Raw genomic sequence first — 26761 nt, 5'->3', positions numbered from 1 at the left:
GTTTCATAAAATATAAATGGGTTTTAGATATCTTCTCCCTTCATTTTACATAGGAGGAACCTGAGGCCTGAAGTTAAATGATTTGTCCAAAGCCATATAGATAGTAAAGCTTTCTAAGAGTTTGAGAACTAATAAAAACATGGAATAGACTGTTTTGGGAGGTAGTACCTAACTAGAAGTCTTTAAATGGAAACTCCATGATTATGTGTCATGTACAAGTTAAATTAACTAATCTCTGAGGTCCTCATTCCATAATTATGTGTATTTTTAACACAGCCTATCTCAAGCCTCTTATTTTATACATACACCTAAGTTATATACATAAAATCTGATGTTATATAATTTTTCCCTAACTACTGTTTTAGAAGTAGTACTATCATGCTTAAATATTTTTAAGTGCTTAAATGGATTTTATTTGCCATTTGTTTCAGATAAGAAGATATCTTAAGTTGTATCCTGTTTCCAAGAAATAACTTGAAAGTTTGAAATACTGCAAGGTACTATTAAAGATTATTTCATTTTATGTTTTATACTCTCACTTCCATTAAATTCTGCAAAATCTCTATATTTTTCAATAAACGCTTGGTGAGGAGGTAGTCTTTATAAATGAAACCACTGAAGGTAAATAACTCTTCTCTTTTTAAAAATTTTCTCTTTGTTGGAGGAAGGATTCTATTTAGACTAGTGGTAACACCTAAAGTCAGTGTTAGTCCACCATTCTTCCATATTTGCACTTTTTTTCTCTCATCTTTTCCTCTCTCTTTATACCTCTTCTCTTCTCACCTCCAGTTTTCTTTTTGTCTATCAATTCTCCTAGTTTAATTCTATTTTTTAAAAAATTATGCTAAGGCTTATGAACGGCACTAGTCAGTATGACTTAGCTTTCCTTTTCAGTATAAAAGAAGAATGCAAGTGAATGCTACCAATGGCAATAAGACAATAGCAAAATTAAATCCATAAGTAGTATAACAAAGAAGGAACAAAACTATCTTTATTCATTTATGGCATGACGAAAATCTTTAAGAATCAGCAAAAAACTGAGACAATGAATAACTTGAGCAAAGTAGCAGGATATAAAATAAATCCACCAAAACCAAAGCATTTCCGTATAACAATAGAAAAGTCTAGGAATTAAAAATAGAAAAGGAAGCCCCATTCACAATAACTTCTTCTTGTTCAATTGTTCAGTCATGTCTGGAGGCCTTTCTATCCTCCACTGTTTCCTGAAATCTGTCCAAGCTCATGTTCATTGCCCCTATGACACTGTTTATCAATCTCATCCTCATTCTCTGCTGTCCCCTTTTCCTTTTGCCTTCAGTCTTTTCCAGTACCAAGATCTTTTCCAATGAGTCCTGTCCTCTTATTTTGGAAAATATTTGTCCTTTCAATGAATAGTCTGAATTAATTTCTTTAATTAAGTATTGACTGATGTGATCCTCTTGCTATCCAGGGGACTCTCACACTTCTTCTCTAATACCACAATTCAAAAGCTTTGATTCTGCAACGCTCACCTTTCCTCTTAATATAACTCTTACAGCCATATATTACTATTGGAAAAAAACATAGTTTTAACTATATGAACGTTGGTCTGCAAGGTGAAGTCTCTACTTTTTATCATGCTATCCAGAGTTGCCATTTAATTTCTTGGCTGCAGTCATCAACTCTGAGTCTAAGAATATAAAATCTGACACTGCTTCCATTTCTTCTTCCTTTATTTGCCAGGAAGTGATGGGACCAGTTGCCATAATCTTAGTTTTTTTAATGTTAAGCTTCAAGCCAGCTTTTACACTCTCCTCTTTCACCCTCATCAAGAAGCTTCTTAATTCCTCTTCACTTTCTGCCATCAAAGTGGTATCATCTCCATATCTGAGATTGTTGCTATTTCCCCTATTACCCTTAATTCCAGCTTTTGATTGGATTTTGATCCTGGCATTTCACATGATATACTCTGCATATAAGTTAAATAAATAAGGTGACAATATACAGCTTTGTCACACTCCTTTCTCAATCTTAAAGCAATCAGTTGTTCCATGTTCAATTCCAGCTGTTGCTTCTTGACCCACATATAGGTTCCTTAGGAGACAAGTAAGATGATCTGGTACCCCCATCTCTTTGAAGACTTGCCGCATTTTATTGTGAACCACACAAAGGCTTTACTGTAGTCAATGAAGCAGAAGTAGATATTTTTCTGGAATTCCTTTGTTTCTCTATAATCTCTATAATCCAGCAAATGTTAGCAACTTGGACTCTAGTTCCTTTGCCTCTTTGAAAACCAGCCTGCTCTTCTGGTAAATTATTGGTTCACATAGTGCTGAAGCCTAGCTTGCAGAATCTTAAGCATAACCTTGCTGGTATGTGATATGAGCACAATTTTTTGGCAATTTGAACATTCCATGGCTTTGCCCTTCTTTAAGATAGGGATATAAACTGATCTTTTCCAATCCTGTGGCCACTGTTGAGTTTTCTGGCATATTAAGTACAGCACTTTAACAGCATTATCTTTTAGAGTTTTACTAAATGCATAAAACACTTGGGAGTCAGTCTACCAAGGCACATTTTCTACTTAGTTTTCAAAATGATCTTACCAAAGTGAAAGTCTGATCAAGTACCACAATAGTCAAGAAACCCCACTGGCTCCTTGTTACCTTCATGATCTAATATAAAATACTGTTGGGATTTTAAAGCTCTTCATAACCTGGATTCTTTCTACATTGCCACTCTTCTTATACTTTATGACCTTCCACATATTCTTCAACCTAATGGCACTGGCCCCCTTGTTCCTGGTCAACATACATCTCCCAGTTTTATGCCTCTTCATGGACTGTCTCCCATGCCTGGAATAATACTCTCCTTCTTCATCCTTCAAGTCTTAGCTAAAGTCTCACTTCCTTCTGATTTATACGATGGATGGATGGATGGATGGGTGATGAATGAATGGATGATGGATGGATGGATGTATGTTGTACATAGGTGTTGTCATGTTGTCTCCTCCCCCCAATAAATTGTGAGCTCCTTAAGGGCAGGGAATGTTTTTGCCTTTCCTTGTATCCTTAGCACTTAGCCTTGTGCTTGGCACATAGTAAGCACTTAATAAATTCTTGTTGACTTACTGACTGCATATATATAAATTTAAACTGCTCTTTAAAGAAATAAAGAACAGCTTAAATAGCTGGAGGGATAGTGTTCATGGTTGGGCTGCATCAATATAATAAAAACAATGATACTTGAAAATAACTTATAGTTATAGATTATAGATAGATACCAGTCAAACTAACAAAGGTATGCTTTATAAAGCTAGACAAAATAATAATGTTAATTAACAAAAGTTTTAAAATCTCAAGGGGAATACTGGGGGAAAAGTATGAATAAAGGGAAGAATAACTTTTCCAGACCTCTAATTATACTCTAAAACAGTAATCATTGTGCTGCTATAAGTACCTTCTCTTCTGCTTCGCTGCAGTGATGTTATTGCCTTCCCTCAGGTCCTCCTGAATATCCGTAGTCTAACTGGAGCCACATCTAGGTGTATTTGTTTGCCTTGAGGAGCCTCTATCTAAATTATCCATGCCAATGAACAGGACACTCTCTAGGCTCTCTGAAACTTTGCAACAATAATTTAGCCAGATTGATTTTAATTATATTTACCTGTCCATCTCCTCAATTTTTTTTCCTATCTGGCCAATTTATAAATGAAACATAATTACAGAAAAAGGAAGAGTGTATTCTAGGAAGGAGAGTGTGGTAGTTTTAGGAAGCATCCATTGAAAATCATGACTTGCTTACTAGTGAGCAGCTCAATTTTAGGTAATATAAGTTTCCAGACTCAGAATTTAATGACACATAATAAACAATAACAATGGTTAGTCTGTTTCTGTATTAGCCCTTTCTGACTCTTCCGTGGTCCTCCTCTTTGAAAGGCAAAGCTCAGGTGTGTGACTGGCCAGAATCAGTACCAGAACAAAGGCTTACTTCCACTTGTTTTCAAGATTCACAGTTGTTAGCATTCAGTCAGAAACATTTATTAAAGACTATGTGCCAGGCTCTTTGCTGAGCATTGAGGATAAAAAGAAAGGCGAAGATCTTATTTGTGCCCTCTGAGAGTGCACATTTTAGTAGAAGAAAGAGAGGCTCTTTGGGTATGCCGAAGAGGCACAACCTCTTCACATTTATTGTATCTACTATGCAGAAAGTGCTGTAAATTGCTTTGGAATATAAAAAGATGAATCCTTCCATTAACCTAGAATTCATTTTGGTTTTTCTTTCTTTTGTGCCCCCAAGAATTTAGCACAATATTTAGTACATAGTACGCACTTAATAAGTACTTTTGATTACTTGATTGAGTCCAGACTCTTTACTTTTCCTCACGCCTTATATTCAGTTATTTGCCAAGTCTTGTCAGTTCTATCAATACCACTTTCACCTTCCATCTTCTCTCCTTTTATACAGCCACTACCCTAATTCAGACCCTTATCACTGCCACCTGGACATTGCAGTTGCCTCCTAATACGTCTCCCTTTCTCCAGTACATCTCCCATTATTATATTTAAATTAAAGAGAAACTAACTATGATGTGTAACAATTTATGAAAACTCAGATCACTGTCTGATTTGCCTGCTTTACAGAATGATTATTGCATGGTTCCTTTAAATAGTAGAGTCCCTTGTACATTTAAGTGCTTATTTTTAGATTAACTTGATAGGGGTAGGCTTAGAAACAGAGAAGCATAATGGTGTCAGGAGCCATTGCTAATTGGCAATCAACCAAAAACTAAGATGAGGTATCTTTGAAGGTATAAGAAATGAATGGGTATGTATAATGATTCATGTTTATTTTTACATAACATTTCAGTGTTTTGTATAACATTTCAAACTATCTATTATATAAATGGACATGTTGGTTTAACAGCGTTTTGTAACACCATGTATTATTACCCATTTCTAAAATAAGTGTCTCCAAAACTATACCACTAAAATTAAGCCAGATTGATTTTTGAAATCATCTACCCATCTCCCCAATTTCTGTCGTTTTCCATCTTCCCAATTTATAAATGAAGCACAGTCACAGAAAAAAAAGTGAGAATATGTTCTGGGGTGAGGAGTGTCAAGGTGAGAATGGTTTTGGGAAGCGTCCACCATCTGAAAATCATTGCTCACTCACAGTGTTTCAGTTTTAGGTAATGGAAATTTACAGAATCAGAATTTAATAACACATCATAAAGCACAGCAATGCTCAGCTGGATCTCTGGTCTCATCTCTGTAGGTACTCTCCTCCATGAGAGCAGATTGTGCTCCTGCTGCACCTTCTCATCCTCTCTTATTCTTGTTCTTGTCTTTCCAGAAAGTCTTTATTGAGGATATACCTGATGTACTGAAGGTCTTTCTCTGTTACTTTTGGTATCTTGAAAATCCTAGGACGGCCCTTATACTGTGTATCTGTTGCTTCTCATTCTTGCTAGATGACAGGGCCACCTATTCTTCCAGTCTTGCATGTCATTGATGATGTTTTATGCTGTTCTTGACTGGTTAATATTGCAAGATATTGTTATCAATATATTTTATCCTACTTATAACTACTATGTGTAGAATACATGGAAATCCATAATTCCATGTTTTCTAGCTATTTGGCAACCAAAGGAATTAATGTTAAAGAAATAGGCTGAAATTTAGTGGTCTTCCTAAAAGAACAAAAGTTTTGGGGGGAAGGAATGGAAGGGAAGAGAATAAGCATTTATATAGCACCTACTGCCAGGGGCGGAACCCTGATCACCGCATCAACTCACCCTGCCCAGGGGTCTTCAGACGTCTCTGGCTCCCCCCTTGGGGATCAGGGGGAGAAATTACCAGGCAGAACTCCGGAGGTGGATAAGAGCACCTTTATTACATGATAGTCAGCCAGAAGTCCCCCCGTCCCCTTCCGTGTTGTGCCTTATATCCCCCAGAACTCGCCCTCCTATTCTGGGTAAGCCCCTCCCCAGTTCCTCCCTGAGGGCGGAGCCCAGCCCAGCCCAGCATAGAGCCGCCCCAGTGCTGAGGTGGCAATGCCGCGTCAGCAGTGCCACCGTGGCAAAGCCACGTCAGCAGGTCCAGACCCTTGGGCGTCTCCTATCCTCTCAGGGGGGCCCAGGTCCAGAGCGCCCCTCACAACTCCCCCTTTTTGTTTTAATGATAGGGGCGGGCAAGTTCTGCCTTTATGGACTCAAGGGACTCACGGACAGCTCTAAACAAACATGAGATGAGGCACGGTAAGCATAAGCAGACAAGAAACCCAAGAATCAACATGACGCCCCCTAAGGACACCCACTGGAGCAGCTGGTGCAGGTTCAACCCGTCCCACCAATCCCTTGCATCATTACAGTTTTTCTCCCAGTCCTCATGGAATTGTATTGTTGCATTCTCCATGGCTCTAATCACCAAATCTAGTGCCGCTAACTCAGAGGTAAAGTTAGTCACCGTAGTGGCAGTTTTCAATATGTCCTCAAGCTCTTTGTACAGGGTATTATTATACGGAACAGGTGTTACACAGACAGGATAATACCTATAATGGCAGGGCATTCTCATGTTCCATTCTTGGCAGGCCCCTGCTGGTGGATGCTGGTGGAGCAGGCCTGCATGGGACTAAAGACCCACGGGGTGGGGTGGCACGGCGGCAAGGGAGACGGGTCGACTGGGCTGCGGTTCCCCTTGCCTGTGTGGGGGATGGCCGCCATGTGGACCCGTAAGGCCCCAGGGTGCTTAACTGGGTGTGGTGCCTGATCTGCGATTTGTGTCTGCAATGGAAAGCAAATATCCCCGGGGCCATGGGTGGAGTGCGACGTGGTGTCATTCAGCCGCAGGCATATGGGCATGGTCCATGAATGCCAGGACAGGGTGGTGTTGTATCTTTTCAGGGCAGCTGGCAAGGGGGCCCTTGCTCCCCCTGCAATGAGGGTGGCATTCCCCGTCACTATGAGCGGAATTGCCTCATGGTGCCAGGTCACTAGCTGAAACACTGGGAGATGGGGAGTGACAGCCCAATGTGTAGGTGGCTGCGACCGTGCGGGCGCTAGAAGGGTCTCGTTAAAGTGAATCCCAGGCGTCAGGGAAACTGCCTGAACTAGCGTCAGGAGCTGCAGCATCCTAGCCATCTGCATCTTTTGCCGACTCCGAGATTTCCTCTTCCCCCTCTTTCCTGTGCGCCGTCTCTTGCTCTTCTGTGGCGGGTGGTGCCTCTCTCGTCCTTCGGAGGGGGACCCAGACTCCAGGTTCTTTGTTGCCTGTGGAGACACAAAGATACCCTTTCCCCCTCACAATGACCTCGTTGGGACCCTGCCATTCTCCCTGGTCGTCTTTCCCCCAGACTTTACTTCCTACCGGACAAGGGGGTGCTTTATTGCATTCGGGACTTTGGGGGCTCATGCTTTTACAGTGCCCGTAGAACCTCATGGCTGGGGTGAGGCCATCGTCCCGGAATTGCAGAAAATTTAAGGTATAGACAGCGTGGGTTAGCTGTGCGCGTGTCAGCTGTCCCGCAACTCTCCCTTTTTGTTTTTTGAGCATGTTTTTTAAGGTCTGGTGTGCTCACTCAACAATGGCCTGTCCGGTGGGGTTATAAGGGATCCCAGCAACATGGCTTATGCCAAATTCGGCAAGGAAGGTGGCAAAGCCGTTAGAGGTGTAGGCAGAGCCATTATCGGTCTTAAGGACCTTAGGGACGCCAGCGATGGCAAAGCATTCAAGGAGATGGGCAATAACGGCTGAGGTTGTCTCTCGGGGTTGTAAGGTGGCCATAATGAACCCTGAGGCGGTATCTACACACACATGGAGGAGAGACGTATGGTAGTGGGTAACGTCCATTTGCCAAAGATCATTGGGATGTTCCCCTTTGGGATTAACGACCTGATCACGAGGGGGTGGACGGAAAGGAACACACGCAGTACAGTGCTTTACAATCTTTCTAGCCTCGTCACGTGGGATGCCATAGAGCATCCTAAGGGAGCGCACAGAAAGGTGGAATCTGTTATGCGCCTCTGTGGCGGTGACATAGAAAATGTATGAGGCTGGGGAGTAGAGGGAAGAGTCAACAACATGATTACCATGAAAGATAGGGCCTTCACGAGAAACGTGAGAACGAACATGAAGCACATAGATAGGGTGCAAGCGACATTGAAGAAGACTCTTAGCCTTGGAGAGTAAGTTAGCAATAGTAGAGCGAGATGGCACCACAATAGCTTCTTGCAGCTGGAGAATAGCATTAGCACAATAAAGACTATCAGTAATAAGATTAAAAGATTCTGCGGAGAACATCTCAAGAGCACAAATGATGGCGGCCATTTCATTCTTTTGTGCTGATGAGTATGGAGTAGAAAACACATGCAAAATTTTCCTCTGCGGAGCGTAGACTGAAGCCCTCCCAGCCTTAGTAGCATCTGTGAATACATTGGGTCCTTTTACTGGCTGTGATGCTACAATTGGCGGTGGCCTGGAGAGGGGTAAGGTGTGCCATCTGCGTAAAGGGAGTGGTAGTGGAGTATTTGAGAAGTCATGGTTGACATAAAGTGCAGCCCACGGCAAGGAGGCCTGCGCAAGGGCACGCAGGGCCTCGGGAGAGGCTGACAGGTTTATGATAGGCCGGACCCCAAAGTTCTGCACGCACTTTTCGCTAGCTCGTAAAAGGAAAAGTGCGCGTACCTCCCACTCATTAGGCAGAACCTTCTTCTGCTTAGGGCTGTAAATCCACTCTAGAATTCCATGGGATTGGTAAAGGGCTGCGATGCCTCCCAAGTCCTGTAGTAAGGCCAATTGAACAGGTTTATCGGGATCAATGCGAACCAAGGAGGATGAGGCTTTTTGATGAATGAGTTCTATAACACGACAGGCCTCTTCCGTCCATTGACGAGGGGACATAAGGTTAGAGTCACCCCGCAGAATACGATATAGGGGCTCCATCTGTTGGTCGGTGAGGGGAATGACTGACCGGAGCCATTGAATGGATCCTATAAGCTTCTGAAAATCATTGAGGGTTTTTATTTCATCAGTTCGTATATGTGGGACGGAGCGAGTGATCCTGTCCCCATCAATGTGATGACCAAGATATTGATAAGGGGGGGGGTGATCTGAATCTTTTCAGGAGCTATGTATAGTTGGTAGGCCTTAAGGGTGTCGATGACCTCCTGTAAAACCCGTTGGGTTTGTTTCTCGGTGGCGCATGATACCAGGATGTCATCCATGTAATGTATTATCATGGCCTCTGAATGTTTCTTTCTGACTGGTTGTAGGATGGTGGCTACATACGCCTGGCACATTGTTGGGCTGTTTGCCATCCCTTGAGGGAGGACTCTGAATTGATACCTCTCTGCGGGGGCGGCCAAATTGATAGAGGGTATCGAAAAGGCAAATTTCTCTTTATCTCTGGGGTGCAGTGGTATTGAATAAAAGCAATCCTTAATGTCTATTATTGCCATAGACCAATGTCTGGGAATTGCGGTTGGCGTAGGGAGGCCAGGTTGCAGCACGCCGAAAGGTAGGAGCGCCGCATTGACTCTTCTCAGATCAATAAGCATACGCCATTTGCCACTTTTCTTTTTAATCACAAATACTGGGGAGTTATAGGGGCTAAAGGATGGCTCAATTTGCCCCTTTTTCAACAAATCACTAACAATCTCTCGGAGGGCCGTTAGTTTTTCCATTGTAAGGGGCCACTGCTCAACCCATATAGGGGTGTTATCTTTCCACTGCATTCGAATGGCCCTCACTGGAGGAGTGACCCCAACTAGTTTAAATGGCTCTCTGTGCAAAGGTGGGCACCCATAGCGCTCAGAACGTCCCTTCCCCATAAGTTAACGGGGAGACCAGGCACGCAGAGCGGTTTGAATTTCCCTTGGGTATCCTCATATTGCCACGCCAGAAAGCGCTCTGACTTTCGAGCTAATTGGGTTCCCCCTACCCCGGCCACAGTTTGCGAAGCTCGCTGGGTAGGCCATTGGGAGTCCCAATCTGAGTCTTTGATCACCGAGACGTCTGCCCCGGTATCTACCATTCCCTCCAGGGGGTGCCCATCCACCATTAAGGTGATTGTGGGCCTCTCTGACAGAATTTGTTGTGTCCAATAAAGAAAGCTTCGTGGGCCCTGTGGACAGTGATCCTTATCGAGCCAAGGTAGATTGATGACCTTTGCTATTTCAGTTTCGGGAGTCAGCGTCACTGACCAGGAGTGAGGGTTGGTGACCCATATCTCTCTTTCCTGGGGGGAGAGGAGTTGGCTGTGGACCACCACGGAGGGACAATGTTCTGATCCAATTACCAAGCGGGGGAAATTACGGCTCAGGACTGAGACCGACACGGTGGTCCAGGGAGGGATTTCTAATGGGCATTTATTCTTTTGGTCTACCATTAAAACCTCCATTAGTTTCAGGGGTGTTGCTGAGTCCTCTGAGATGAGTTTCGGGGGCCCCCTCCCCCTGGGGACCCCCTCTTTCTGTTTCCCGACCCCTGTGGGTTGGATCTACAATATTTAGCTATGTGCCCGGGCTTTCCGCAAGAAAAGCACTGAACTCCTTTGGGGGTTTTTCGGCAGGCGGCCTTGAAATGCCCTTCTCTGCCACAATTAAAGCATGTTGGCCTGCCTCCCTTCTTGTCCAATACTGCCGCTAGGAGGTGCTGTTGGCCCTCCAAAGTCTCGGCTATGGCTGTAAAGGGGTCTTTCTGGGGGAGGTCCATTAACTTCTCAACTATTTGCTCTAGAGTGGGTGGATATGGGAGTGAGGAAAAGACGGTGCCAAATTCTGGCTTGAGCCCTTCTTTGATTAATTGCACCACTAGATGGGGGGCTGCTCCCCGGTTACTTCCAAACGTGGCATGGACAGTTTCCTTTACCCTGCTTACAAAGTCCAGGGGGCTCTCGTTCTTTCTCTGTTTTAGGGAGGACAACATGGTCCCTGCCCCAGGGGTACCTAACCTCTCCAGAGCCCTGAGATAGACCACATTCACGGCATGCCTGACGTTCCCATCAAAGTCTAACTGCCTCTGTAGCATGGACCAAGTTCCCGACCCGATAATCATCTTCAGGGCTTCTTCGGTGTTGGCTATTCCGGCTTCCTCTATATAGGCTTTAGCAGCGCGACGCACATAGGCTTTATAGGCTATGAAGGTGGCTGGGTCAAGGATCGCCTGCATCACCTCTAGGAAGTCATATGGAAGCCAAGGAAAGGCTGCCACTGAGGAAGCCAATGCCTTCTGTACGAATACTGAGCCTGGGCCATACTTGGACACGGCCTCTTTCAATTCCTTCATAAACTTAAAGGGAACTGGCCGATGATGTCTAGTTTCATTTTCCTGGCTGGGATTCTCAACTAAGACCGGGTAAAAGCCTGTCCCCCACTCCGCCCATTCTACATCTTCCCCGTCTCTCGCAGCTTGCTGGAGGCTACGAGTGAGGAGGCTCATTGGCGGGGGGGCTGTCTGCGAGGGCGGGCGATATTCAAACCCTGCATTCTTACCAGTCTGCTCAGACTTATACTGAAAGTTCACTGGGGGCCCGGTGGATAATTGGGCCATAAGAGCGGTAACTTCTCCTTCCCCGCCCTCTTCCTTTTGTCCTGCTCCTCTGTGGGTTGTTACCCCAGTCGCCGCTAAGGGGCTTTTAGGCGTTTTCTGAGCAGCCTGAGCTCCCTTTGGAGCTTCCCACTGTTCCTTTTTTTCTAGCTGGTCCCAATCGGGAGGCGGAGGAAAGTCCCATTTAGGGGCGTCAGTATTCTCACTTCGCCTCATCTCTTCCCAGGGGTACAGTTTCTCTCCCTCGTCCTCGCTGTCCGACCCCATAATAGAATCTCCCACCTGAGTACTCTGATTTCCAGAAATGGGAGGCGGCACGGGGTTAAATGCCGCGCCAATTGCCGAGTATACTACAAAATCCTTGGGCGTTAGGAGCGAAGGATTATCCTTATGGTAGGAGGCCATCTGTTGGCCCACCACCGCCCATTTGCCCGGATCTATTCCTGCGTGCTCTATCCAAGGGCTGACTATCCAGATCTTATTCACCCATTCTCGGCAGTCTCTGATGTGAATCCTGATACCTTGTTCTTTACAGACTTTGTAAATCTGACAGGCGAGAACGCCTTTATCCTCCGGATCAATGCGGGCTTTTATCTGCTTCTGTCCCATCCTTCCTAAAGTCCTCCGACTCTAGGGCTGCCTGATCTTCCCCCACCCGCCTGCGGTCTGGGGGGCTAGCGGTCTTCTACGGCGGTCCCTGTTTCGGGCACCAGCTGCCAGGGGCGGAACCCTGATCACCGCATCAACTCACCCTGCCCAGGGGTCTTCAGACGTCTCTGGCTCCCCCCTTGGGGATCAGGGGGAGAAATTACCAGGCAGAACTCCGGAGGTGGATAAGAGCACCTTTATTACATGATAGTCAGCCAGAAGTCCCCCCGTCCCCTTCCGTGTTGTGCCTTATATCCCCCAGAACTCGCCCTCCTATTCTGGGTAAGCCCCTCCCCAGTTCCTCCCTGAGGGCGGAGCCCAGCCCAGCCCAGCATAGAGCCGCCCCAGTGCTGAGGTGGCAATGCCGCGTCAGCAGTGCCACCGTGGCAAAGCCACGTCAGCAGGTCCAGACCCTTGGGTGTCTCCTATCCTCTCAGGGGGGCCCAGGTCCAGAGCGCCCCTCACAACCTATTATATGTCAGACACTGTGCCTCATTCAATCCCAGTCGATGCAAAGCAGGGATGTCCAGTTTCACCATTCTTCTTAGACAGAAATTCTACCTCTAGCAATAAGACAAGAAAGAGAAATTGAGGTAATAAGCAGAGTCAGGATGATAGATGTTTTACCCAAAGAGTCTGGAGAGCCTATTAAAATTAATATAAACAATTAGCAACTAAAGTTGAAGGATATGAAATAAACCCACATGAACCATCAACTTTCTGTATATTACCAAGAAAACCCAGCAGGAATTTATAGAAAAAAATTCTATTCGAAATAACTCCAAATTATATCAAATATTTGGAAGCCCACCTTCCAAAACACAAGAACTACATGAATATACCTTTTTAAAACACTTTGCAAAAATAAACTCAGACTCACATAATTGGAGAGATATTCATTGGGCTGTGCCAGTGTAATGAAAATAGCATTTATACTTAATTTTAAAGATACAATGTCATTCAAGTCAAATTGTCTAGGAGTTACTTTTTAGAACTAGACAAAATAGCATATCTCTTCTTTAAACCTCCCATTTCTCCCCATCCCCACATCCTATCAGTTGAGAATCTTGCCTTATATTTTACTGAAGAAATTGAGATCATTTACCAACAGCTCTCTCTTCTCTTCCTCTTAATCTTATTTCATTCAGATGCCTTCTGCCACTGTCTACTATTTTACCTCTGTCTCACATGAAGAGATGGTCCTACTCCTTGTCAAGGCAAACTCCTCCACCTGTACAAGTGATCCCACTGCATCTCCTTCAAAAGATTACTCCCTCTGTTATCCCCACTGTTTACTTGTCTTCAATCTCTCCCTGTCTACTCACTCATTCCCTATTGCTTACCAACCTGCCCATGTTTCCTCCATACTCAAGAACCTTCATATGATCTTCCTTCCCTACTATCATCCTGTATCATCTTCTGCCTTTGGTGACTAAACTTGAGAACGACACCTACAGTGTGTATCTCTACTTCCTTTTCTCTCAGTCTCTTCTTAATTCTTTTAATCTCCTTTAGTTCCCCATCTGGCTTCCAATTTCATCATTCCACCAAAATTTCTGTGTCCGAAGTTATCAGTGAACTCTTAATTGCCAAATTTAATGGCCTTTTCTCAGTTCTCATTCTTCTCTTCAACCTTTGATACTGCCCATCACCCCCTTCTCCTTGATACTCTCTTTCTGGATTTTTGGGATACTGCTTTCTCCTGATTCTCCTCCTACCCATCTGACCTCTCCTCAGTTTCCTTCACTTGGATCTTCATCCAGGTCACACCCATTAACCATGGGTGTCTCACTGGCTCTTTTCTCTCCTTTTATGCTACTTCACTTAGTGATCTCATCAGCTCCCATGGATTTAATTACCATCTCTGTGCTGATGATTCTTAAATCTACCTATCAATAATTATTTTGGATTGGATTTCCTTTTCTTTTTGCCTCATTTTATTATAGAAAAATGCTGTTGATTTTTGAGGATTTATGTTGTACCCTACAACTTTGCTGAAACTGTTAATTGTTTTAATGATGATCTTTGCTGATTCCATAAGAGTTTCTAAGTAAAATATCATGTCATCAGTAAACAGGGGTAGTTTTACTTCCTCATTACCTATACTTACTACTTCAATTTTTTTCTTTTGCTTTACTGCTATTGCTAGCATTTTTATGGTATGATTTTTTTTTTGCTTTGTTTGATAGTATTGCAAGTCCTGCTTTTTTGAAATCATTTGTTGCATAGTCTATTTTGTTTTTGTCTCTCATTTTTATTCTCTGTTTTTATTTACTTTTTAGATGTGTTTCTTATAAAAAACAGATTGTGGATTTTTATTTTCTTTTTCAGTATGTCACTCTTTTTTCATTTTATTGGTTTTATTAATCCATTCATTGTTAAAGTTGTTTAATCCATTAACATTTACATTTATTAGAGTCTTATATTTTCCTTCATTTATCTCTCATATTGTGGGGGAGGTGTTTAAGTAGGATTTTTTTTGTTCTTCTTCTGCAAAGAAAGTAGTTTTTCTTTTCAGTTATTTTTAGATTAATCTACTTTTAAGGAAACTATATTTCTACATGGTTTCTTTTCCTCACCCTAAAGCATCTCTCTTCTTGATTGCCACCCTTTCCCCAAATTTTGGCATCTTATTTCACTTATTAATTCCTTTTTCTTTCTTGTATCTAGTTACCTAAGTTTTCCTCTCCTCCTCCTCCATTTAAGCAGTCAAGTAAAATCCCTTTTATCCTTCCCGTCAGTTTGATTTGTTTGAGTTTTAAAAGTCCTTTTCTATACCTTTTTTAAAAAGGATTTTTTCTCTACTTCTCATTATTTCTCTTCTACTTCTGTTTTGGGTCTTTATTTTCAGATTCATAGCCTTTATATTTAATTATTTCTTCTTTAATCTCTATGTTCCTTATAGAATAAAACTTCTGAGGCACCTATTTTTTGTTCTTTCTTCTAAAGTTTCCATTTACTGCTTTTTATAAGTCTTGCCATTTTCCCTCTGCTATGCCTCATTCTTAGAAGTATCAATTCCTGTAGGAGGATAGGAAGGATAGAAATACTGTTCCATGATAAAAATTGTCCTGTGCCCCTGATTATTTAATTCATTAATGCCCCTTGCCCTCCACATAATTTTTGTTCCTGTCAGCTATCATATCTCTTCTCTGGGTCCATATCTTCCACTGTTCTTGATGAAATTACTTCTAGGGACTCTGATTCCCATATTCCTGAGGCAAGATTCTATCCATAGAGGCACAATGGATACTGCAGTAGCAGAAAGGGAATTGCTGAAGCACACATCCATGGGGAAGGTTGTATGGGAGCTGGTTAGATAGGATGTACATTTTAGGGATTAGTTTTCTCTGCTGTGAGTTCCTTGTTAAAGATCTTGTTTAGACTGTGGAGATACCTGCAATTGCTTATTTCTTGTACATAATTCTAATTTTGGAGAGGTTAAGAAAGTCATGAAAACTGGAGGAAATTTCTAGCCCCCCATCTTGTTGATCACATGACTTGGAAGACTAGGGGAAAGAAATGAACCTTTAATGAAACTGAAGATTTCTGAGCATTGCTGATGGAAAGATCAGAGCTGAGTAGAAATTTCAAAATAGGAGTAAAGAGAAAATAAACTAAGAATAAAGTGAAACTTAAAATGTTTGATCAGAAAATATCTTTACAGTAATTTGCCCTTTATTAGGACATTAAAAACCTCAACTGCAGAAAAGCAGAAATATTTGAGCACATCCTCTATTGAACTTAATGAAATAAAAATTATAAATGGCCATTGAAGAAAGTATTAAGATAATCTAGACACCAAACAATTTAACCCTAAAGAACTGATTAGTCAAAGAACAAATCATAGAAGTAATAGCTAATTTCATTAAAGATGGCAACAATAATTAAAAAATTACAAAATTTTGGGGATGGAGCCATAACAGTCCTTAGGAGAAAATTTTATATCTCTAAATGAGTTCATCAATAAAAGAAAGAACAATCAGTGAATTTAGTATATTACTAAAAATATAATAAACCAATAAGTAATATAAAAAATAAATGAACTAAAAATATAATAAACCAAGAAAACTCACTTAAACACCAAAATAAAAATCAGTAAAAAGAAGAATAATAAGATTGGGTTAAAAACCTATTGAATTAATACATAAAACTATTTTTTTAAACCAATGAAATAAATAAACCACTGACATTTTATTTTTAAAAATAGCAGTTTCAAAAAAGAAACAGTGAAAAACAAGCAAAGGAGAAATAAAGGATATTATTAGAGACTATTTTGTTCAACTATATGCCAATAAGACTGACAACTTAAATGAAAAGGATAAATGTTTACAAAAATAGAAAACACCCTAGAGTAACAGAACAAGAAATAGACAATTTTAACTGCCTAATCTTAGAAAGAGAAATTGAAAAGATATAAAATATCTCTGAAAGAAAAGGACCAGATAGACTTACAGTTGTCTTCCATCAAATATTTAAAAAATAATAATTCCAGTATTAAATAAACTATTTATAAATATAGAAGAAGAAAGTATTTTACCTACTTCTTTCAGTGTTATAGATATGGTCTTGTTACCTAAACCAAAGAGGGTCAAAATAAGCAGGGAGGCTATAACAATTCATCATAAAGATTTTGCACTATGGATTTATACTAGGAATCCATAGTTGGTTTAATTTTAGTAAAATTATAAATTTAAGTGACTGTATTATTAACAAGAACAAAAATTATGTGGTTATATCAGTAGATGCAAAAAGAGCTTTCAACAAAATGTAAAACCCATTTCTGTTGGGGGGAAAAACTAAAAAATATAGCAGTAAATTAATCCTTAATATGGTAAATAGTGTATACCTAGAACCAAAAATCATCTTTATATGAAATGGGGATAAACTAGAGCCATTTCTAGTAAGAATAAGGACAAAGTAAGGATATTCATTGTCATTTTTTTGATACAGTGCTAGAAATTTTATATAGTGGTATGGCAATAAGATTTAAAAAAGGAATTAAGGGAATAAGCACAGACAAAGAAGAAACAAATTACCACTTTTTTTTGCAGGTATTATGATAGTATACTTAAGAAAACCCCACAGAGTCAACTAAAATATTAATTGAAACAATTATTATCAAAATTGTAGGATATAAAATAAACCTACAGCATTTCTCTATTTTACCAAAAGAACTTATTGGGATGATATCAAAAGAGAAATTCCATTTGAAATAACTACAGAATAGACAAAATACTTGAGAGTCTAACTACTAAGCTATACATAGAAACTTTATGAATAAAACCACGAAATAGTGAAAAATACAAAGTAGTTAATTAAGCACACCTAAAGGAAGGATTCCTTGAACGTTTCTGTGTCATGGACTCCTTTGGGAGCCTGATAAAACCTGTGAAACTTCTTCTCTGAATAATGCATATAGCAAAATATATCAGAATACAATTATCATTGTATACATATATATATATTTTTTTTTTTTTAAATTCATGGACCCTAAGTTAAGAACCTCTGCTATATGGGGTATAGAAATTTATCTTGCCCTACAGGTCAAGAGAGAAGATGGGGATAAGGGAAGGGGGGAGGGGTGTTAGAAGGGAGGTGCATTGGTGGAAGGGGCAATCAGAATGCAAGGTGTTTGGGGTGGGGAGAGGGGAGAGATGGGGAGAAAATTTGGAACTCAAAATTTTGTGCAAATAAATGTTGAAAACTTAAAATAAAAACAAAAGATCACTGATCACAGATCACCATAACAGATATAATGAACAAGTTTGCAATATTACAAGAATTACCAAAATGTGACACAGACAGGATGTGAGGTACATGCTATTGGAAAAATGGTGATAGACTTGCTCCACACAGGGTTGTCACAAACTTTCGATTTGTAAGAATACGATATTGCAAAGCTCAGTAAATCAAAATGCAATAAAATGAGGTGTGCCTAAATGTAAATATACAATTTAAAGTATATACATACTACTATAGTACATAAAGGTTATTTTGCAAAACTTTTAAAAATAGAAATTAAAAAGGATAAAGATGAAAAATAAAATAAAATAAAACTGTAGCAAAAAAAAAGAACCTCTGCTATATAGGATAAAATGAAAAACAAAAATCAAGGAAGCTGAGAATCATTCAAATGAAATCTAATAACCACTCAACAGAAATAGGGGCTATCTGTAGATTAACCCAGTCCCAATTATATAACCAAACAATTATCTAATCTCTCTTAAATACTCAGTCTTTATCAAAGATTAATAGCTTGAAAAGACAAAAAGCTTGGTTAAATAAAGTATATTAAATGGAGTTTAAAATGTCTGTACATAATTTTAGGAAAACTCAAGACTAGTCTAGTGTTATATTTCATATGATATCTTAAAATTTTTAAATATTAGGTGCTTTTGGTAATTACAGTGTAACTGGGTTCTCACATATGAACAGACTCCATCAAGCTTGCTCAACTATAGCAACTTATTCATATATAAAAAGCTAGTACGAATTCAGCTAGAACAGATTATGCCAAACTCACCTTTTTTCCATTTTTTTGCCGGGTTACTGAGCTATTTGATGAGAAATACACTGTGTGTGTGTTTATGGCTTATTTGGATTTAACAAAGGTTTTAATAAAGTATCTCATGCTCTGCTTGTGAAGAAGATGAAGTGATGTTGCCTAGACAATTAATATTTTGGATTCAGAACTGGTTGGGTAGCCAGACTCAGTGCTGCCAAGGTAGGAGGTCTCCAATGGAATATCCCAAGAATATGTTCTTGGCCCTGCACTGTTTCATTTTCCCCCCCAATAACTGTTGAAAGGAGGTGAATGTATGGCCTGAAGGGATCTGTTTCCCTTTAGGTTTAATGCCACTGGTCAAGAATATTTGTCTGAATCTAGTAAAATGAAATTAAATATGGTTTAGTCTAAACTGGAATGCAAGAAAACAATCTTCTGAGTAGACAGCAATGGTTCTGAAAAAGGTCTTGGGATTTTAGTGGACTTTAAACTCAATATGAATCAATAATTTAATGTGACAATCAGAAGACTGACCTCTCTACTGAAGGAGAAGTACAGAGTGGCTGTGCAGGGTTAGAGAAAGAATTTGTTGATCTCAAATGAGGCTGCTGAGAACTCTGTCCTTCCTGCTCACCTTCACAGCCTGGCCAAGAAGCTGATAATTAAATATTCCACACAGATATCACCAGGCTCAGGTGTCTGATCCAGAAATATAGCCCCTACAGGACATTCCAGTGCATAAGGCAGGATACACATGTGGAAGCCAGCCAAAAAACTGGGAATGTCAGTGATGCCCAAAACTTTTACATCCTTCTAGAAAAAATAGACAAATGTCAGAGCTGCAGACTGCAGACCTGGACAGAAAAGCAGGAAGTTCTGGATCAGGACTGAGGAGATTCTCTGGAGCAAATGATGTCCTTCTTCTCCCAGCTCAGGGAATGGGACATGAACCTGAGTACTGCAGTTCTTATAGCCAGCCCAGCAAAACAGAAGAGCAGCCGGAGCGGTATCAAAGAAGTGTGTCCATTTCATCAGGGCTGGTGGCACACAAGTGGCCAAGAATCAAGAGTGTTCTGAAGACTGCCCAGCAAAGGGGGATGGGATAGAGGCTCTTTGAAGGATGTTACCCCGCAGGTGTCAGCTGGTCCAAATGGGTGGGCACCCAGACAGTCCTCAGATAGTGGAGTTAGATGTCCATTCCTGCTACCACAAATGCCTCAAATCCCTAAGAACAAGGTTCTGTTGTATTCAGTAAGACTGGCTTGAGAGCATGCTACTGTTATGAAGACTGCTACATGATGATATGGGGGGAGATGGGGAGTAGGTAACGTGGGTTTAGAGCTATATTCCAAAGTCATAGCCACAAGACCAAGCAGTTGTCCCTGGTGGGGAGGAGGGATGATGCAGGCAAAGAAAGAGGCTTTGGAGTCTCATGCTGAAGTAAATGTATTTTTCTTTGAAAAAAAAACAAAAAACAAAACTCCGTATGAGTTAACAGCTTAATGTGGTGGCCAAAAAAACACTACTGCTATCTTTGGCTTCCAGGCTGCTAGGCTCTGCAGTGGATAGAATGTCCAGAATACCTCAGTTCAAATTCAGCCTCAGACACTTACTAGCAGTGTTACCCTGGGCAAGTCACTTAATCCTGTTTGCCTCATAAAGTTTATCTGTAAAATGAGTGGGAGAAGGAAATGGCAAACTACTTCATTATCTTTGCCAAGCAAAACCAAATTCCGTCACAAAGAGTCAGATACAACTGAAATGACTCAACAATATCTTTGGCTTCATTAAGAAAGGCATAGCTTCCAGATGGTGATTGTCTCTCTGTATTCTGCCCTTCTCAAAACTCATTTGAAGTACTATGTTCAGTTCTGGGCACTACAGTTAAAGAAGGGTATCGATAAGCCAAAGAGTGTCCAGATAAGGACAACCAGAAAAGTGAAGGACCTTGAGTCCGTGTCATATGAGGATCAATTGAAAGGAATTAGACATGTTTAGCCAAAAGAAGAGAAGACTAAGAGGGAAACATGATAACTATATTTAGGTACTTAAAGGGCTACAGTATGGAATAGGGATTACAATTGTTTCATTTGGCCCAAGAGGGCAGAACTAAAGGCAAAGGATGGAAGTCTTCAAGAAGCAAATTTAGTCTTGATGTTAAGAAAAAATTCTCAACAACTAGAACTGTCCAAAAGTGAAATGGACTGCCTCAAAAGGTGGTTGGTTTCCCCTTATTGGAGGTCTTGAAGCAGTCCTGAATGATCCCCTGGTGAAGATATTATTGTATTGGGAATTCCTTTTGAGTATCAATTAGACTGGGTGATTATTATATTCCCTTCTAACTGTCAAATTCTATGATTATGTAAAAGATAAATTACATGACAGTTGTTTGAGACTAATTTCACAGCATAACTGGGTTATTTTTTTCCCTTTACTCATTTTGAAGCTTCTTGTCAAAAATATAGTATATCCCTGGATATTAATTTACTCTTAAGGAATATTTGTAAACTGAATGAGAGGAGAGAAAACTACAGTGTTACCTGTTTAATTTGATTACCGAGGAAATAGAGAAGAGAAATGGGAACCATACACCCTTCATCCTCCAACATCTCTGAAATTGTAATTTTTATTTTTTCTGACTCAGCTTTTAGTAATCTATGACAGAAGAGTAGATAAGCAGCACTATCTACCCACATGGCCTTCCTGTAGATAGAATGTATAAAAAGCCTGGTCAAATGCAAAATCTTTGGCTGCTTATGACTTACCAATTTATATTTCTTTATAACTGTCCACTGGTATTTGCCCTTCTTTTGACTAGGACTGATATGTTCTCTCTGACATCAGTGATGTTAATAGAATAGAAAAGAGAATGTTTCAAAAGAGAAACAAATAACCGAATTGATTTCTACAACTTTTAATTTCACTGCCACGTAGAGAATTAGGGAAATCCTTTTATTGATCACTCATAAGCCTCTTTCTATAGGTCTCCACTGCACTGAGGTATTGGATTAGTGAAGTCAGGAAGGCATTAAAATCTTGGATTTTTCTTCTCTCAGAGTCTGGCAGCAGAGAATCTCTCTATGTTGGACAAAGAATTTCTTTTCTCATACTCTTCTAGTTCAGGGATTCTCAATTTTTTCATTGTGAGCACTGATATGGATCTAAGTATATTACACTGTAAGTATCCCTCTCCTTGTACCTGCTAAATTTTTTACAACAGACTTCACAAAAAGAAACCATCAGAGAACATTTCAAGGTTTTCAAAGACAGGGCAAACAAAAAACCTGAAAAGCAGAAATGATTTTTATGATTTTAGTCTTTTAACCACTTTCATTTTCATTCCTCTACAGTTATATTTCCTGTCAAGACCGTGGAGAAGAATGTTCTTCAAAGACAACATAATATTTAAGAAAAACCCCATATGTGGAGTTTCTCTTCATCTGTCATGCTGGAAAAGGAGTATTCCTTCAGAGAAATAACCTTTTGGATACCTCTACTTATGAGTTTATTTGCATGTTATTAATTCTTACTTTGTTGCATTCAACAATATTTCCCTGTGATATACAATAAATTGAAGACATTTGCTCCTGCAGCTGCTTAACAGCTACTACTCCAAGAAGATGGCTTTAAACGGACTCTTTATAGTTTTGGTTTTGTCATTTGGAACAACAATTTCTTTTGGTCCAATACCTAGAATCACTTGGGAGCAGAGAGGTAAGAATAAAACTTGGACAGAGATGTTTAGAATTTTTACTGGGTTTTTATGTACATAATGATGGGTTTTCACTTGAGTGCTTATTTACTTAAACTTTAAGCCTTCAACTAAAAAGCTATTAAGATCATTTAAGCTGCTAGCCATTAAGCATTCAGTTAGAATTAATTGCAAGGTCAATCTCCTGCTGTATTTCAAATTTATCATTGTAAGAAATCATGATTAGAAGAATACCATTTAAAAACTTATTACTAATAATTGTAATTTTACATGTCATAGATCTGTTACGATGTATTATGCTTTAAAAACTAAGTTATTGAAGTTAATTTTCATACTTAGGAATAAAGATATGCTCCTAAAGGTCTTTCTCTATAAGATCTTATTTATTGTTATTTTTTAAACCGAGTAAAAATTTATCTGTATCTTGGTTTGTGACCAGAACTGTGTAGCCATTGGTCTGATTTTTAAACAACAAAAAGAAACCTAAGAGTGTACTATTTCATGATAGAGTAGATTTAAAGTATCTCACACCATGCTTGTGGAGAAGATGGAGTAATGCTGTCTAGATAACAGTGCAATGACATGAATCTCTATGCCCCCTTAAAAACTGTTTTTAGAAGCTGTGTTCACAGTTATCTCAGCACTAAAAGATATTTTGAAAGAAGGGATACTTCATTCAGTAAGGAAATCATTACATATCTCTCCTAACTGACAAAATTTGAAAAAATAGGCTGTATTTATTAAACTCTTACTATGTGGAAATCCAAGAGACATTGACTACTTGAGGCCAGTAGCTCAGGAGGGAAAATGGCACTCGCCCTTCTTTGAAAAATATACTATTTTTTATATAACTGTTACTGTTGTCTTTGGCAGTAAATATAGATGGAAAATAAATGGTATCTATTTTATTGGTTTTTAAAGTACTGACATAAAATGTTTAAGTGATTACATGATACAATAAAAAGAACACTGGCCCTCAAGTCTTGGATGGCATGCATTAAAACCCTTTTTCTGATTCTTACTACCTCTGTAAAGTATTTAACCTCTCTGGACCTCAGTTCTCTCGTTTGTAAAAAAGGAGGAAGCCTCTCTAGTCTTTTTTAGCAGTAGATACATAATCCTATTATCATATGGATATGCAGATCCTCAGAGTGAAGCTCTTGGTACCCTAGTCTTGTTGTCCCTTAAAACAAACAAAAAACCTTAGCTAGACAAAATTTAAATGGATAATTGTTATTATGAAGCTTCCCAGATAAAAGGGTGGTATTTTGGTTCTAAACTACCCTAATATAATGGGCTTTTTCAGTTAACGGTTTACAAGTAAGTTCTTAAAGAGATTCAATGGAGACAGTTTGGTATAGTGGAAAGAAAGTTAGATTTGGAGTCAAAGCACTTAATTTGTAATCCAGGTTCTGCCACCTCCTACCAGTGTTACCTTGGCAAATAATTTAATCACTCTGGGCCTCCTTTTCCTCATTTGTACAAAAAGAAATTGAACAAGATAACCTCTAAAATCCTGGAGTTAAAATCCAAATTCCATTCTATTACCTTCTAAACTATTATCCTATAATCCTATGAAGTTGGGTTGTGAATTTTTTACTGTAACCTGGTACCCAAGAAAACAGAATTGGGTCAAATATATTAGCCATGAAAGTGAGTCAAGTCTCTCCTATCAAGATATAAGAATTACCTGTTACTTAGCAATTAACCTTTTTAGCATTCTATATTAGTGACCTAATCCTGAGATAAATCCAGTGTAGTTCTTTGGTTGCTTTTTCATAGTGTCTTAATTAGACTGTGATGTTGCTTTTGAGATAGCATCAGTAAAATGCCCAAAATAAATTATTATCTGTGTTGAAAATATTCTCATTATTGACTCAGAGTTGTGTAACTTTTTATTTTTTTTCTCCTTCACAGAAGTACGTCTTACACATTTTCAGGAGCCAGGAATCTCAAATTATTCAACTTTGTTGCTAAGCAAAACAAATGACACTTTATACATAGGAGCCAGAGAAGTGATTTTTGCTGTGAATTCACTTAACATTGCTGAAAAACAGCATGAGGTATGGACACATTTTTATTTACCATTTTAGTTTTCTTTCCACATTCTACTAACGAAATGCATATATTTCAATTCACTTAAGATCTATTCAACAAATAAATATTAAGTACCTAATGCGCTGGAAAAACGACATAAATTAGACAGTACCTGCCCCCAAGGAAATTGCATTTTCCAAGGAGTCTAGGATATGTGCACAGATAAGTAAATACCAGGTGATTTGAAGAGGAAGAATGCATTAATAACTCTTCTCATCTATGATTGGCCATAGATTTTCCAAAGAGAATAGATTATTCATTATACTAGTAGATGACCCCTCTCAAGTATATCAATGTACCATACCACCCTGATTGTCCATCTCTTATCTCATATTCTAGTTGTGTGACCAGCCCACCTCTTTTTACAATCCCCAGTCATGTTTTTTGGTCCAGTTATAGTTAGAGTGGTTATTATAATGATGGTATGGCTTAGGGGTTAGGTGAATGACATTCCTAAGATCATGATCCTCTTTGAATTAAGGAAGAAGGAATATTAAAGGGAAATTCGCAAGGCAATAATGAAAAATCCCTTCATTTTAAAACTCACATGTATTTTATAATACCACCTAATCATGAGTTTTAATGCCAGAAAGAAGATACTTATCTTGGATGGGAATTATTTCTGTCTTCATGACCATCTAGACTTTTATGTGATCTAATTGTATTTGAGATTGGCTTCAGTATGTCTCAATAATGAAAATTTTGTAATAAATATGGCTTTAAAACTTTGAAGAAACTTTAAAGAACTGAACCTATTTTCCATAAGGATCATAAGACTTTTTTTTTTAAATCCTTAAGATTGAATATCCCTCTCTCACTCAGACTAGAAATTCAGTGGCTACTCATGAGTGTAATCCCACTGTTGATAGTCGGGGAATTTTTGAACAGCTTCATTTCTGACCTTTAGGCTCTTAGCTCCCTGTTCCCAGGAGCTTTCCATATTGGTGCTGGATTTAGTGCAGATACTTAATCAGATTAACTCACTGCGTTTCAAAACTCCCACACTCAAGAGATCTACCAGCCTCAGCCTCCCTGCTCACAAGGATTACAAACATTTGCCACCACACCAGGACATTAAGGCATGATGTAGAAACCATCTGCTTTTGCTTAGTGATGATAAGATTTTTGGTGGGGAGAAAAATACTTAATAACTAATGGTCTGTAGATCTTTGTACTTCCTATGAAGTACAAAACATACCTCTGAAAGTATTGAATTCTAGGATTTTAGAATTAGAAGAAGAGACCTTAGAAGTCATCCAATCCAACCTTCTTTCTTTACTCTTTTCATAAAACTGGGAGAAAAAAATCATTTTTTCATCAGTTACAAAATATTGCAAAGACAAGTCAGCTATTTCAAATAGCATATCTTACTTTTCTTCTGTTCTGTGTCTCCCAGTAAGATAATTTGGAAGGCAACAAACATAAGCTTTTGTCTTCTACAAGTTGATTTTTGTCTACCTAAATCAGATGCAGTGATTAAAGTTCACCAGATATCCAGTAGAAACTACATATAATGTAAAGGAAGTCTTTCCTTTTTGTACCACAATATTATAGACTTATTCTTCTAAGATTCAGTTCTCAGCATGTATAAAGAAATTCTTGTGGTCATCTTCATCCTCACTTTGGCTTATGTCTAAAACTGGGCTCCCCTGCACCTGAAAGAATTTTTGCCTCTCAGAAGTAAGCAGTTGCAAAGCTCAGTTCATATTCTGGAGGTAGCGAGGTACAGTGATTGTAGCGCCAGACTCAACTTCCTGACTTCAGATTTGGCCTCAGACACCTGGTTATGTGGCCCTGGGCGAAGTTAACCCTGCTTACCTCAGTTCTTTTGTCTGTAAAATGAGTTGGAGAAGAAAATGGCAAACCACTTCAGTATCTTTACCAAGGAGATCCCACATGGGGTCATGAAGAGTCAGACAAGACTGAACAATAACAAAGCCAAAAAATTCATGTTCAGAGAAAAATTCAATGAACTGTTTTCAAGGCAAAGTTAATTCATGGCATTTCGCCTAACAGAGGAAAAAAGGCCAAGGTCTCCCACTGCATCCAGTTGTCCTCATCTGTATGACTGGACTCAGACGGCTCCAGAGGAGAAAGTGAGGTTGGTGACTTTGCACAGCCCTCCCTCACTTCAGTCCAATTCACTTGCAAGTCATGGCATTATCTTCCTAATGTCATGGTCCCCTTTGAGGACAAAGGACAAACCACAGCTGACAGATATTCAAAATAAAAACCTTTGTTTTCTGTTTCTATGCTACTGAGAAATTT

The 26761-nt window shown here is 39.6% G+C and overlaps 1 protein-coding gene across 14 annotated transcripts in view; it reads left to right on the top strand.

Annotated features, from left to right (window-relative positions):
- SEMA4D (semaphorin 4D) overlaps window positions 1–26761 on the top strand; it is a 203552-nt gene that overhangs the window by 112304 nt on the left and 64487 nt on the right. For 9 of the 14 annotated variants that reach the window (XM_072597418.1, XM_072597408.1, XM_072597415.1 and 6 more), the window contains 3 exons: window positions 432–497; window positions 22035–22398; window positions 24314–24459. In XM_072597418.1, the coding sequence (XP_072453519.1) occupies window positions 22305–22398; window positions 24314–24459 (240 nt within the window). In that variant the 5' untranslated portion in view covers window positions 432–497; window positions 22035–22304. Of the gene's footprint in view, window positions 1–431; window positions 498–6168; window positions 6242–22034; window positions 22399–24313; window positions 24460–26761 lie in introns of all 14 variants that reach the window. The other 5 variants (XM_072597412.1, XM_072597409.1, XM_072597410.1 and 2 more) reach the window with 2 other exon arrangements.

The sequence above is a fragment of the Notamacropus eugenii genome, chromosome 3 (assembly GCF_028372415.1).
Source record: "Notamacropus eugenii isolate mMacEug1 chromosome 3, mMacEug1.pri_v2, whole genome shotgun sequence".
Classification (NCBI taxonomy): Eukaryota; Metazoa; Chordata; class Mammalia; order Diprotodontia; family Macropodidae; genus Notamacropus; species Notamacropus eugenii.
This window is presented reverse-complemented; position numbering and strand designations above follow the sequence as displayed.